The sequence below is a fragment of the Octodon degus genome, unplaced genomic scaffold (assembly GCF_000260255.1).
Source record: "Octodon degus isolate 3935 unplaced genomic scaffold, OctDeg1.0 scaffold00096, whole genome shotgun sequence".
NCBI classification, from domain to species: Eukaryota; Metazoa; Chordata; class Mammalia; order Rodentia; family Octodontidae; genus Octodon; species Octodon degus.
In genome coordinates, this window is record NW_004524672.1 from 10,537,397 (window position 1) to 10,553,332 (window position 15,936).

At 38.2% G+C, this 15,936-nt stretch overlaps 1 protein-coding gene and 1 pseudogene across 1 annotated transcript in view; one reads left to right on the forward strand and one right to left on the reverse strand.

Annotated features, from left to right (window-relative positions):
* The window catches only part of Usp37 (ubiquitin specific peptidase 37), a 56,285-nt gene extending 43,461 nt beyond the window's left edge, over nucleotides 1-12,824 (forward strand). The window contains exons 11-14 of the mRNA XM_023723028.1: nucleotides 3,260-3,391; nucleotides 3,734-3,857; nucleotides 4,728-4,853; nucleotides 12,712-12,824. Coding sequence (XP_023578796.1) covers nucleotides 3,260-3,391; nucleotides 3,734-3,857; nucleotides 4,728-4,853; nucleotides 12,712-12,747 — 418 coding nt within the window. The 3' untranslated portion in view covers nucleotides 12,748-12,824. The remainder of the gene's footprint in view (nucleotides 1-3,259; nucleotides 3,392-3,733; nucleotides 3,858-4,727; nucleotides 4,854-12,711) is intronic.
* LOC105743070 lies at nucleotides 7,506-9,361 on the reverse strand (annotated as a pseudogene).
* Nucleotides 12,825-15,936: the final 3,112 nt, after the last annotated feature.

Below are 15,936 nucleotides of genomic sequence, written 5' to 3' on the forward strand. Positions count from 1 at the left end.
TTAATTGGCTATATACGTCAGTCCTCAGTCCTTGTGTTTTACTTAGGATCAAGAACAAGTCTAGGATGTTTACTGTTTTTGTCTCATTGATTGAGTTTTGTTTTTCTGGTTTGTAGTGTTAGTTTAGTTTTTTCTAGTATTGGGGATTGAGCTCAGTACAATTGGGCATAGTGGCGTGCGCTTGTAGTCCCAGCACTTGGGAGGCAGAAAATAGGAGAATCACTATGAGTCCTATCTATGTAGTGAGACCCTGCAGACCCTGTCCTAAATACAGAAAAAATAAAAAGACTTCTTTGTTCCTCAATCAGGACTTTACAATTGTGTAAAGTCAATTGTGCTATACAGTGTTCAACTTTGCTTTGTTGAACACTGTACAATTGTGCTATACAGTGTTCAACTTTGCTTTGTTGAACACTGTATAGAAGGTATTACTGAATGCACTTAGATGAGAAAAATATAAGGCACAATAATTATAGATCAAAGACCCAGGCCAGCCTGATAGCTTAGTGAACTAAAGCGCTTGCATAGGCAGAGCACAGTGGCCAGGGTTCCATCCCCTGCATGCCTGCCAGCCCCACCCACAGGGCACTCTGAGATGGGGATTGAGACTGGGTGTGCTGGTGCACACCTATAATCCCAGCACTTGCAAGGCTAAAAACAGGAGAATCACTGAGTCCGATCTACGTAGTGAGACCCTGTAGACCCTGTCCTAAATTTAAAAAAAAGAAAAAAGACCCAGAAACCCTAGTGATCAATGAGAAACATACCTAAAACAGTTAAAGCACTTAGCTAGATAGAATAAAAAATTAACATGCATGTTAGTATGAATACTGTGGCCAGTTAGAAGACAGAAAGGAAAACCCAATTAAGCAACAAAAAAGATAAAATACTTAGGAATAATTTAAGAAGACTTTTTAAGTTCCTGAGTAAAGAAAACTGTAAAATACTACCAGTAGGCACAATGTAAACTTAAATACGTAGAAAATATCCATTATTCTTTAGGACATCTGAGCATAATCAAGATATTGTATATAGTTGTCTCTACAGTGTTATAAGGAACCAGGCACTCAGGAGGCTGAATCAGGAATATCACTGTGAGTTTGAGGCTAGACTGAGCTACAAAGTGAATTTAAAACCTGAAATAGAAGTAGTTACAAAAGAGAATAAATAGCATTGGGGCCAGGGAGATGGCTCAGTGGAATAAGTGTTTGCCTGGCAAGTGCAGGGGCCTGAGTTCAATCACCAGTTCCGAAAAAAAAAAAAACAAAAAAAAAAGAATAGCCTTGTGCTACACTTAAAAATAATTATAAATTTTTTTTAGTGTACTTAGTACAGGGTCTCACTACACAGGTCAGACTCACTGATCTTCCTGTTGCCAGCCTACCAAGCATTGGGATTATAGGTGCACACTTCGATGCCTAGTCTTAGGCATGGTAGGGGCCAGGGATCAAACCCAGGTCCCTGTGCCCACCTAAGCCGGCACTTTAATTCCTGAGCTATCTGGCCGGCCCTATAAATTTGTTACAATGAGACTATATTGATGCATGGATGGATCGTGGAATAGAATAGAAAGTCCTGATTGAGGAACAAAGAAGTCTTTTTATTTTTTCTGTATTTAGGACAGGGTCTGCAGGGTCTCACTACATAGATAGGACTCATAGTGATTCTCCTATTTTCTGCCTCCCAAGTGCTGGGACTACAAGCGCACGCCACTATGCCCAGTCTCAATTGCTTTCTCATTGCGCCCCACAAGCAAGTCTAGCATGACACACCAGGGATTGAACCCCAGCTGCTATGCTCTGCCTAAGTAGCCACTTTAGTCGGCTGAAGTATCAGGCCAGCCCAACAAAGAAGGCTTAAAATTAAAGTAACTGTGTATAAGGCCAAGGAGGTAGCTTAGCGGCATAAGCACTTGCCTGGCAAGTACAAGATCATGAGTTCAATCCTTGGTACCAAAATCAAATAACTGTCTAGTCACTTCAGACAAAATATAGAATCTTTTATCTGGTTCCCACCCCCCCTTTGGTACCAGGGATCGAACTCAGGACCCTGTGCTTGCCAGGCAAACACTTATTCTACTGAGCTACCTTCCTGGCCCATTCTTTTATCTGTATGCAGAAATAAATTCCAGGGGCCAAGAATATAGCTTGCACAGTGCCTGCCTGGCAAGCACAGCTGGGTTCGATTCCCTTTACTCGGAATGAATTAATTCCATATAAATTAGATTCCTGAGTGTCAAAAATGAAAACCCTATGTGAGCCTTGGGAGAAGATGTTACAATAGGGAAAGCTTTGTAAATTCAAGATTAAAGAGCGAGATCGAAAGGTTCAATAAAAGACTGATAAATTTAGCTATATAAAAATTAAATTTTATATGATTGAAAACATAAAGGCAAGGCTCAGGGAGATAGCTTAGTAGAATAAACGCCAGTCTGGCAAGCACAGGGTCCCGAGTTCAATCCCCGGTGCCTCAAAAATAAAAATAAAAATAAAAAATAAAAAAGGCAAATTAGAACAAATATTTGCTACAAGTTGGGCATGGTGTCAGCACTCAAAAAAACTCAGGCAAGAGTATTATCAGAGTTCAGGGCCAGGCTGGGCTGCATAGTGAAGCCCTGTCTCTAAAAAACAAAAACAAGGGCTGGCCAGATAGCTTAGAGGACTAACACCTGCTTAGGCAGGCTCAGTGACCGGGTTTGATGCCCGGCCTGAGACTGGGTGTGGTCTTGTGTGCCTGTAATACTAGCTCTTGGGAGGCTGAAAACAGGAAGATCACTATCAGTCCTGATTTGTGTAGTAAGATCCTGTAGACCCTGTACTAATTTCATTTAAAAAATAAAAAACAGGGTTCAGTAACTCCAGCACTTGGCTGGCCAGCGCAAATTCCTGGTACCAAAAATTGAATAAAGTTTGCTGCATGTATTATAAGTCTCATTTTTTTTTATATGTAATGCCTAATTTTCCATTAGATGAAACTAAGTTGTTATGCTATAATGTGTTGGTTCTGAAGTGGTTCTTTGCAGATTAGCAGCATTACCATCATCTAATAAGTTGTTAGAAGTGTATATTTTCTGCACTTACTCTGTCCAGACCCAAGTCAGAAATTCTGGGTTGGGGTTAAATAATACGAAGTTTAACAAGCCCTCCAGCTGATTCTGATGCAAGCCAAAGTAGAGAACCCATTTATATTCCTGTGCTGAACATACTTCAGAGCTGCCTCTGCTATAATGAGCATATTTCATAGTTTCTTTCCTTTTCAGATTCTCCAACCTGGGAAATACATGCTATATGAATGCTATTTTACAATCTCTGTTTTCACTCCAGTCGTTTGCAAATGACTTACTTAAACAAGGTATCCCGTGGAAGAAAATTCCACTCAATGCACTTATCAGGTAATTGCTATGTCCTGAGTAACCAATTTACTTCATTGATTATAGAATAATGGAATTTTAAACACTTAAGATTATACCATTATTGGGCTGGTGAGATGGCTCAGTGGTCTAAAGCACCTACCTAGAACAAGCTAAGCTGAGCAAAGCACAGGGACCACAGTTCAATCCCCCAGCACCACATGCCAGCCAGCCCGCCCCCTGGTGGGCTGAGCTGGCCACACACACAAAATAAATAAATAAATAAATATTTAAAAAAAAAATTATACCATTATTAGTAGTGCTCAAAATATGCTATTCAGTATCTTGTGAAATATGCTGACCTTGCTCCTTTTGTTTTTCCAGGCGTTTTGCACACTTGCTTGTTAAGAAAGATAACTGTAATTCAGAGACCAAAAAAGATTTACTCAAGAAGGTTAAAAATGCCATCTCAGCTACAGCAGAGAGATTCTCTGGCTATATGCAGAATGTGAGTACTAATTGTTACTGAATGTTTTAGAAATAGGGAAAAATTAAAAAGTTTTAATGTTTAACCTGATTTTTGTTTGAAGATATTATCTGTGTAGTGTGATCATCATGGATTAAAAACCCTGGGGAGGGGGCCAGGGAAATGACTCAGTAGAATAAGCGCTTGCCTGGCAAGCACAAGGGCCTGAGTTCAAAACCCCGGTTCCACAAAAAAAAAAAAAAAAAAACCTTGGGGAGTTACACTAAGGTTCAGTGTGACTCTTCTACGCATATTCTAATATACAGGTATCCTTTGCCTGTGAAAAATGACATTTTTTTAGCAAAGTGAAGAGTCATTAATTCATTCAGACTAATACAATTAAATATCTAAGAATATGAAATCTACAATTTATTTTTACTTACAGTTTTTTGGTGTCTTGTTTGCTGTTTTAGTGATTATGGGGATTGAACCCAATGTCTTACACCAGTCCTCTACCACTGAGTTTGTCATATATACGCCTCTGTCTCATGTCATTCATTTTTGAGGACAGGCTAAAGAGGTTTTGGTTGGTTGGTTTGTTTTGTTTGGTTTTTGTTTACTGTGTATTTCAGGTTGGCCTTGAGCTCACTCTGTAGCCCACACCAGCGTCATTCAAAGACCATCCTCCTGCCTCAGCCTCTTGAGCACTAGGATTTCAGATGTGTGCTATCACACCTCGCTATCATTTGTTTTTAATCACAAACTGTGTTCCCCAAATTCCTTCTTAGAATAAATCTGACTTTGCTCACTTAATTTCTCTGACTTCCAAGTACTTTAATTTTTATATATAAATTACTTTGTTGTTGTTATTACCATGATAAGAAATGTTTTGATGTGATAATATCTTTCTAGGATGCTCACGAATTTTTAAGTCAATGTTTGGACCAGCTAAAAGAGGATATGGAAAAATTAAATAAAACTTGGAAGACTGAACCTACTCCTGGAGAAGAAAGTTCACCAGATATTTCAGCTACCAGAGTATATACTTGCCCTGTTATTACTAATTTAGAGTTTGAAGTTCAGCACTCCATTATTTGTAAAGCGTAAGTAGTCTCTAAGAACGCCCCCAGGTCCTTATGGCAAGTTATTAAAATTTTCTTGTGACATAACAAATGCTATTCCTCCTTCCTGTGCCATGGAAGAAATGTAAAGCCGCTATTAAGAAAATAAAAGCCCATACCTCTTTGGTCGGTCTGCAGGATCTACAGGGTCTCACTAATTTTGTGATTCTTCTATTTTCAGCCTCTTAAAAGCTGGGATTACAGGCGTATACCACCACGCTGGGTCTCAGTATCAGTCTCAGGGTTTCCTGGGGCAGGGCCAGCACAGCATACCAGGGCTGTAGACTGCTGAGCTATCTGCCCAGCCATAACCATACCTCTTTTTAGTCTTTTTCTTTCTGTAGAAAGGTTGATGGGCTAAAAAAAAAAAAAAAAAACTAAGGAGAATTTAAATAGTTACATACTTTTTTTTTTTCCTTTTTTTGAGACAGGGTCTCACTGTGCATTTCAGGCTGGCCTTGTGCTCACTTTTTGTATCCCTCAGGCTGGTCTCAGATCTTCCTGGCTCATACTCCTGAGTCCTGGGATTATAGGCATGTGCCACCACACCCGGTTCTGGGACCTCACAGTGGATGCCTGCATCCAGGGCCAAGATGATACGCACCTGGGGATCTGGGGCCGAGACTGCACAGCATGTAGACATGGCATGTGGGGCCAGGGATCAAATTTGGGTCCTTGTGCTTGCCAGGTATGTGCTTATGCCTCTGAGCTATCTCTCTGGCCCCTGTGCTTGCTTTTTTCTTCCTTTTCACTAAGAAGACCCTCTTGTTTTGTGGAGCCTAATTAGTCTTATTGAAATCACTTTTTTATGAAATTGATCGACATTTGAATTATTTTTAACTTTTGCATTGTTTTTCCTTTTTTTTTTTTTTTTCTGGTACTGGGGATTGAATTCAGGAGCTTGTGCTTGCCAGATAGGCGCTTATTCTACTGAGCTATCTCCCCGGCCCAGGCATGTTAATAATTATTCAGACTGACTCTACATTTAGTTAATTTCTACACTTGTCATTAGGACTTTATAGCATATATTTCTCTTTGAAAGGTTTTATTATTTTTCAGTCATCTATAGGGCATCTCTGAATGAATCTTTTAAATAAATTATTTATTTATTTACTTGGTTCAGGATTTTACTATGCAGCTCAGACTCAGTGAGCCTCCTGTCTCAGCCTCCACAGTGCTGAGATTACAGGCATGCCCTACCACTTTCGTTTTCTGTGGCCAGCACAGTGGCACAGCATGCATTATCGGGTATTGACCCTGGTCCTTGTGCTTGCCAGTCAGACAGTTAGACCACTGAGCTACCTCCCCAGCCCCTGAGTAAATGTTTTTGAGAGAAAATAGAATTCTTCAGAGCCATCTCATAGGTGACAATTATTTCTGTGGCTTTCCCACATCACAGAATTATGATGTTAGTCTTTTTATCCCTTAACACATTATGTATGCTGGCTGCCTCATTGATCTATCCTGTTACACTGACACTCATAAGATATCTGACTTAGTGTGAATTGTTTATATTTCTTTGTGAAATTTTGTGGCATTTTTGTTTTTAGAGTTCTCCATTTCACTAATTTATATCTAGGTAGTCATAGTTTTTGTTAATTTTGCCCATAACATGATAAAACCTTTGCATTGAAGATTTGTTTTTCTTTTGCTCAAGGAAACTTCTCTAAATCTGCCTCTCTTTCCTTTGCTTTAGAATTTTCTTCAGAAATATTCAAAACCCACATTTTGATTCTGCAGTTCTTTTGCCTTTCACTTATTTTTCTTAGATTTCTCAAAGTGATAGTTATAACATTCTAGTGTTTTTGACTAGAATTTTAAATGTGCATGTAGATACTGCAAAGATACTAGTTTGTGCTTGCCTGTAATCTCAGTTACTTAGGAGGTTGAGACAGAAGATCCACAAGTTCAAGGCCAGCCTGGACAATTTAGTGAGTCATAAAGTTAAAAGGGCTGGGGGTGTAGCTCAGTGGTAGAGCTCCTTGGGTTCACATTCAGTCCTTGGTACTGAGAGAGGGAGAGTGTGTTTTGCATGTCAAGTCTGTGATATTTCTTCCTCTCTAGATGTCCTTGGTGTTGCTTCCCCCTGGTGGATATATGATTTTCTGAAGAAAAAGCCGAGAGCTCAAGCGCATTTAATACTACAGTAGATGGCTATCTGTCTTTTCCTTCTAATGCACTTTCTAAAAAAAATTTGGTACAAATCAGAGAATCAAAGGTTTCAAATGTTTTTAATTATGAGGATATGATTCAAATTTATTTTGATAAAAATTTACCTGAGGGCTGGGGAGATGGCTCAGTGGTCTAAAGCACCTACTTGGAACAAGCTTGGCAAAGCACAGGGACTGCGGTTCGATCCCCCAGCACCACATGCCAGCCAGCCCCACCCCCTGGTGGGCTGAGCTGGCCACACATACACACACACAAATAAATGTTTTTAAAAAAAGTTTACCTGAAATTGGAAATGACCCTTGGCAGCTCAACACTTCCACACTGATGTCTGGCCAGGAGACAGTCGGTGGGATCATTGAATCAGCATACAGAGAAAGGAAACTGTATGAAGTAGTAGCTACTGTGCTGTGCGAATGGCAATCTGGCGTAAGTGTGCAGCACTCAGATATTGGGTGTAGAGTTGAAGTGTGCGCCCCAGTGGAGGAAATAGTATGAGATCGTAGGATGTATGCATACCAGTATTGACCAGGCTGGACAGTAGCACCATTTATGACATAGGTCATGGCAGATAAGCCTGCCTGAGGTCACAGCAACAACAGTACACTTAGCTCCTTGAAGGCCTTCTTCACTTGTTTTATTTTTATATTTTTGTTTTATTATTTTATTATTTTCCCTGGGACAGTGCTTTAAACACATAACTTTCTGGCTGATGCAAGATTTCATGTACTTTGTCCTTTAAATTGTAAGTTACATGTTTATCTTCTCTGGCTGTAGATTTGTCTGACCAATTTGACAAGTGTAGTTAACTTTTAAACTATTACATAATAGTTTAAGTTGGCTGCTTTTTATTAGGCACTTCATTTTGTTAATAATATTCTTTTTTTTTTTACTTTATTAAAATACTGAGTTTATTTCACATGTATATTTGTTGCATGTCTGACTACCACTGCTATGTCTTACCATAACATTCCATACATACTTAAAACCAAGTAAAGGGTGCAGTTCCGTGTTTAAAAACTAAACAGGCATTTCAGGCAACACATTCTTGGCAATGGGACCTGTACAACATTTATCAAACATGGTAGGGAAAGTTCTCACCTTGCATTATGAAAAGGATAACCAGATAGCAACTGTTACAGAAATGAAAGAAGATGGAAAACTTTAACAAACTGTTCAAACTGTTTTCTTAAAAAGACTTCCTGGGCTGGAGAGATGGCTCAGTGGTCTAAAGCACCTACTTGAAACAAGCTTGGCAAAGCACAGGGACCTCGGTTCGATCCTCCAGCACCACATGCCAGCCAGCCCCGCCCCCTGGTGGGCTGAGCTGGCCACACACACACACACAATAAATAAATGTAATAAATAAAAATAAATAAATATAAAAAAAAAAAAGACTTCCTCCCCTGCCAGAGATCTTGAATAGCCTCCTGGTGAGTCATCTGGAAGCAATTCTTCACATAATTGATGAATTTGGCTTCCACCTTGGGACGAGAACCACCTTTTTCTATACTTGCTTGCATTTTTGCTTTAATGTCTTCTACAAAACTATGTCCTTTGGGTCTTCTAGGACTCTTTTCCTGTGTCTTGAAGGATTCCTGCCCTTTTGATCTTAGTGTTGACGGTTTTGAGTCTTTTCCATTCTGATTTGATTTTTGTGCATTTTGGGTGGAGTATTTCATAATGATTTCTTCACTGGAGGTTTCTCTTCAGTTTCTTCATCATCAGAATCATCGTCGTCGTCATCCTCATCCTCATCATCCTGTTCGTCTTCATCAGCAGCGGGTTTTACTTGTTTCTGTGGAACCTCACTGCCACCTTCAAGGGCAGATCACTTTCCAGATATACTTAGAGTTTTACATCTTCTTCCTCTTCCTCTTCTGACTCTACATCTTCTTCCACAGCTACTAAATGCTGTCCACTAATATGCACAGGCCCTGAACCACACTTCAACCTTAAGTCAACAGGTGGTGTAATTTCAATGTCCCCAAGGGAAACTGTTGGCTGTACAGACATTTTCAAAGTTGCCAGTGTTACTTTAGTTGGACTGCCTTCATAATTCATAGCCTCTACTTCAACAATGTGCATTTCATCCTGTGCTCCAGCCGCTAAACTGACCGTTCTTAATGACAACTGGTGCTCATTTTCATCCTTATCCACCTTAAAATGGTAATCTTTGTCAGCCTTTAGTTCACAACTGAAGAGATAGTTCTGGGGCCTCAGGGGGCTCATGTCCACATCCATCAAATCTTCCATGGAGTGGTGGTGTACACTTAGGTGGGAGAGAACACGGATGGAAGTGAATGAGTACTGCTCCACAGAACAGACATGCAAGACAGAATCACGCCAGGGCTGTTAATATATTCTTAACTGAAGAATTCTTATGAACATTCCATTCAAAGAACTTAAAATATCTAAAACTAAGTACTCAGTGTTCCTCTCAAAACTCATTCTACAATCTTTCCTGTCATTAATCACAGTCCATAGTGTTCATCAGCCTAAAAATGAGGTGTACTTTTTTTATTAGTACATATTTGCAGTACATACTGATTGCATTCATCATGGGGAATAGGTACATATATGTAACACCTCTTAATTCTTATGTCCCCTTCTGAAATATATATATGTTTTGTTTTCTTTTAGTTTGTAGTATTGGGAATGAAACTCAGGGCCTTGTACTTGCCAGGCAGGCATTGTATTGCTGAGCTGTACCTCCCGCTGTAAAGTACATTGTTTAACTCTTTCTCTCATACTCCACATCTGACCTGTCATCAAATTCTTTCAGCTGAACATATTAGCTAGAGTGATCCTTTCTAAATGGAATAATTTATTCAGCCCTGTAAAACTATATAGCCAGGTGTGGTGGTGCATGCCTGTAATCCCAGCACTTGGGAGGCTAAAGCAGAAGGATTATCATGAGTTCGAGGTCAGCATAGGCTACAGAGTGAGTTCAGGTCCAGTATGAACTACATAGCGAGACCCTGTCTTTTAAAAAAAAAAAAATATATATACACACACACACACACACACACACACACACACACATACATATATAATCTCTGCTGGCAGTGTAACTCAATGATTGAATGTGTTTAACAGATAAAAGGTCCTGGCTTCAATGACCAGCACCAAAAAATAAAGACCATTTGCTCACATAGACATTTTCTTGCCATTCTGAAGTTCTAACCTTCTTATTCTGACCCTTCTCTTCTTTCTTTCCTACTATTTTTCTTCCTTATCCTGTGTCATTATCTAACATGTATTTTACTTGTGTGTCCGTCATTATCTCTCCCCAGTACAATGAAAGCATCATAAGAAGAGGTAATACTTTGGGTTTTTTGCTTATTTACTCACTGCTATTCATCCCCGTGCCTAGACTAGTTTCAAGTGTATAGAAAGCTATATTAGTTTTTCAGTGATGTCTAACAAATTTCATCAACCATACTAGCTTGAAACAACACTTATTAACTCATGGTGTTATGCATCAGAAATCTGGGTACAGTGGCCAGCTTCTGTACTCAGAGTGTACAGCTGGAATCAAGCCTGTGTTCTCATTTGGAGTCCAAGATCTTTTTAGTTCTTTATGATCATGGGCAGAAGTCGGGTCTTTGCGGTTACAGCACTGATAGCCACATTTTCTTGGTGGCTGTGAGCTGGGATAATTGATTTCATAAAACTTACTTCAGTTCTTTGCTGTGTCACCCCATAGTTCATAGCAATGCTATTTTGTCTTTTCCAGACCAGCAGGAGCACATCTTTGATTTCTAAGCCCGCATTTCCTATTTGTACTCTTGACCTAGGGGCATTTGTGATTTGATCTGACCCACATGGATAATCTCCATTTTGATTAAGTCAAAGTTGAAATTAGTAACTTGTAATATCTGCAAAATCTCTTAGCCATGTTAAGTATCATCATCATAGGAGTGATAACTCATTGTGTCATAGATTCTACCCATACTCAAATATATAGAATTATGCAAATTTTGCCAGAGACTACATTAATATTTATTGAATAAAAACACATTTTCTTACCACAGTCTTCAACTGTAGTAATATAAATAGGGACTGAGAATCTATTATTATTAAAAATGTTGATATGGGGATACAGGAAAAGCAGCTGGCTAAAACTGTCTAAAAATAAATAAATTTACCTTCGGGTAAATTGAATATTATGTTTTGATCTCTGAGTCCTTTTAAAAAAATTATATGAAAGTGTTTCCAGGGGCTGGAGAGATGGCTCAGTGGTCTAAAGCACCTACTTAGAACAAGCTTGGCAAAGCACAGGGACCGCGGTTCGATCCCCCAGCACCACATGCCAGCCAGCCCCGCCCCCTGGTGGGCTGAGCTGGACACACACACACACACACACACACACACACTAAATAAATGTAAAAAAAAAAAAAAAAGTGTTTCCAATAACCAAACAAGTTGTGCTACCTAACAGAAGTGCCTATACCTGTGTGTTGAGAACACATAGAATTGTCAGAGTGATAATATTTATATAGACAAAAAAAGAAAAATCTAAATCTCCCTCAGTAGTATTATAATTATGTATTAGTCATACAGATTGATGCTTCAGCCAGAGTTGAATCTTCTAATCATGTTGAACAAAGAGGCTTGATTAAAGAAAGCATACTGTATGATTGTATAAGATTCAAAAAGAGGAAAAAAATATTCAAAAACAGGTAAAACTCAAACCACAGTGTTAGAAATCAAAATAGGTTACTTTTTGTGGAAAAGGAGTAGTGATTGGGAAAGAAGTATTTGAGGAGGCTGCTAGGGAGTTGATAGTGTTGTGTTTCTTGATTTGAGTAGTGAATATGTAGATATGTTAACTCTGCTAATTCTCCAAACTGTAAAGCATAACTTGGTTTACTTTTCTATGTATATGATTTTACATTTTAGCTTTTTAAAGTTTGGAGTATTTTAAAAATACAAAAATCTTAAACTTGGCGCTTTAAGAAAATCCATACATAACTGCAATTGAAAGTTTATCTGTATTAATAAAGTTTAAAGTAAACACGAAAAAAGTCTTGCTGGGCATGGTAGTTCTCACCTGTAGTCCAAGCTTCTTGGAGGATAAGACAGGAGGAGCCCAAGTATGGGCCAACCCCAGGCAATTTAGCTGCACTAAGAATAGAATTTAAAAGGCCTAGGGTGGACTCAGTGGCAGAACATTTGTGTAGCATGCATGAGGCTCTGGGTTCAATCCCCAGCACTATTAAAAAAAAGAAAAGAAAAGAGAATGTCTGAAATGTTGTCTCTTTCTTCTCTCTCTTTCTCTTTCTTTCTTTCTTTCTTTCTTTTTTTTTTTTTCTTCCGTTTGTGTATTTGGCACAGGGTCTCACTATGCAGCTCAGACTCCTAGTGATCCTGTTTTCAGCCTCCCCAATACTGTGATTACAGGCTTGTACCACCATGCCTGGACTCAGTCTTAGGCTCATTGTATCCTATGGCTGTGGGAGTGGGGTAGGTGGGACTAGGGATTGAATCAAATGTCTATTTCTTATGTTTACTGTACTGTGTCAGCAGCATTTTTGTAGGGAGGAATATTTGCATTTTTTTCATTGCCTTCAATATTTGTATTTATCTTTTTATTCCTACAGATGTGGAGAGACTATCCCCAAAAAAGAACAGTTTAATGACCTCTCCATCGACCTTCCTCGAAAGAAAAAACCACTCCCTCCTCGTTCAATTCAAGATTCTCTTGATCTCTTCTTTAGGGTAATACTTTTGATATTTTCACAAAACTGTATTTTACATATCATAAGTAATTGTGGTTTAAGCTGTTGAGGTTTTTTGTTTGTTTGGGAGGGATTTTCTTTTGTTTTTTTTTTTTGTTTGTTTGTTTCTGTGAAAGGGCCTTCCTATGTAGTTCAGCCTGCCTTGAACTTACTATGTAGCCTGGACTAGTCTTGAATTCATGGCAATCCTTCTGCCTCAGGCTGCTGAGTGCTTTAAGTTGTAATTTTAAGGCAGAATTTCAACCACATTATTCCAAGGAAAATAGATGAGAAGAATTTGTAAATATTTATTTTACAAAGCTTGATAAATCTGACTATAACTTAGCGAAGCAGAAAGCTAAACAGATTATATCTTTAATTCAGCAGCAGCTATTTTAGACAAGGTTAGAAGTGGTTCATTATTCATTAAAAATACTAATTTAAAGCATTTGAGGTGACATGTTAAAATTTCATATCAAATTAAAATTGGTAGTAGCACTAAGTTGGTATACTGAGAGCCAAAGTGTATAAAAATATTCCGCATTTCCTTAGCTATGTGTACAGCAGGAGCAAGAAGGGAAGGACCATGCTTATCCAGAGCTATAGATAAATGTCTGTGTCTATGATATACCCTCATAGGTATTCAAAAAGTATTCAACAGACCCTAATCAGACCTGTTGTATAGCAGATCTTATAACTGTTGGTAATTTACTAGGGTCCCTCTTCACCTATATACTAATGGTCCTTGTTTTATTGTTAGTAAATCGGCACTGTTGTCTTCCTAAGATTTAAAAAAAAATCTATTATTTAAATGATGTGTTCAGCTGTACCCAAAGATCCTTTTTTTTTATTCATTCTCTACTATTTCTATAATTATCATAGGCTGAAGATTATTCTTTGTATCATTATTCCCATGTTTTTAAGGATTTTTTTGTTTCAGTTTTCTCTAGGTAATGATATCCACCCTAAACTTTGGTCCTTTTAGAGCAGTTATCCTTAGTGGGCTGTCACCAGAAGATTGATGTCCATTATAAGAAAGGGGTAGAGTTACAGATCAAGAACTCCACCTAAACTGAAGGTGATCTCGTCTATGCTATAGCCAAATGTTACAATCTAGATATACTCTTCAGCAGTTCATGTGTATCCCTGGAGAAAAGTGCGAATCTGCAGACTTTTTAAGAGTACTTACTGTCATAAGTTGAGATGTTTCCTTGGTAAAGAAGGAATTAGGAATTGTAAATAGGTTATCATATGATAACTATTTTAAAGATTCAGACTTGATTTGCTAGTTGTGGCTCAAAGTACAAAATTTAAACTGGTTCAGATTTATCATTCTGGTGAACTAGTAAGGTTAGAGAAAATTGTTTGTATATATTGCCTTAATACTCATTCAGTCTCATCCTTTATTTTTCCTTCTTGTCTTTTCATAGGCAGAAGAACTTGAGTATTCATGTGAAAAATGTGGTGGGAAGTGTGCTCTTGTCAGACACAAATTTAACAGGCTTCCCAGGTAAATTTAAAGTATATGCCTTTTAAAAGTACTTACCAATGTAAGTAAAGCTTACCAGAATAGATTGGTAAAGGTCAACAAAGCTGAGATAGCGTAAACAGGGTGGAGAGAGAGGTGGAACATGCTTGTATAAGAAAGGAAAGGGATTTGGAGTGTTGTTAAAGAGCAAAAGGGTTGAGAGAGGGATGAAAGTCCCAAGGAGATGGCAATGATAAGATGCAGCTCATGAGACCTAACCCTCTTGAATTCCACAGTCAATAAAAATTACAGAGGACTGTCCAGATAGCTCCACTGACTAAAGCACCTGCTTAGACAGAGCAAAGGGACCAGGTTGTGCTGAGATGGCAATTGAGACTAGGCATGGTAGTGCACCTGTAATCCCAGCACTTGGGAGGCTGAAAACAGGAGAATCACTAGAAGTCTCATCTATGTAGTGAGACCCTGTGGACCTTGTACTAAATACATTTAAAAAGAAAATCTACAGACACACATATGTGCAAAAAGAATTGTTTGCATTTTGTTCATCATTCTCTGTCTGTATTATGAGACAGTTCAGACTTAGGAATGAAATTAACTTGTATTTTATTACTGCTGGATAGGCAAAATGAAGATGGTTACAAAAAATTATGCTGTGGTTACAGTGCTACTTTCAGTTCTTTTTAAGATGTTCTGTGCCACAAACAAGGTTATTATTCACATGAATTATTTATATGATACTTTGCAGTACTTTCTTTTATTAGCTTCAGTTTCAGTATATATGGAGGAATTTCTGGAACCCTACCCTTAGAGATTCGTTCTTTTACATTCTGTAATCTATTCCTTTCTAGAAAACAAGTTTTTAAGGAAATCACTTTATAATCATAGCCGTGTTATATTGACTATATAACCTGTAATTTTTAGTATTAATTTTATTGCTATATTTTTTATATGCGTAATAACATAAATATCAGGGAATTTGTATCTGAACATATTATGTCTTGATTCTTCCCTTTTTTCCCCCATTCCCCTCCTCTCTCTTCATCCCTTCTTCCCCACCCCATTTGCAAAACTTTTTTCCATTTTTTCCTTCTATATTTTTTCTTTTTACTTCTTTCCCTTCTCTCATCCCCCTCCCTTGTTCCCCTTCCTATTTGAACATTTTCTTCCTATTTCATAGTATGCATCATCCATTTTGGTCCTTATATTTACCCTTTCAGTTTCTCACACAAGAGAAACAATTAAGAATTTAAACATGTGTGTCCAGTTTGTCATTTAAAATTATGTTCTAATGGTGCATCCATTTACCTAAAAATGTCTCAGGTTTATCCTTCATTGTGGCAATGTAGTACTGTTGTAGTAAAAGCCACATTTTCTTTATTCATCTATTGATTGGCATCTAAGCTATTTCTAAGACTTAGCTCTTACAAATTGTGTTGCTATAAACATGGATGTGTGTACATTGCTATGGTATAATGCTTTTGTCTCTGGAAGGTAACCAAGAAGGGGAATAGCTGGGTTAAGTTGAACCTCTGGTTTTAGCTTTTTGAGGAACATCCATACTGATTTCTATGATTGTACCAATCTACACTCTGTGCCAGTCTGCACTCACACCATCAGTG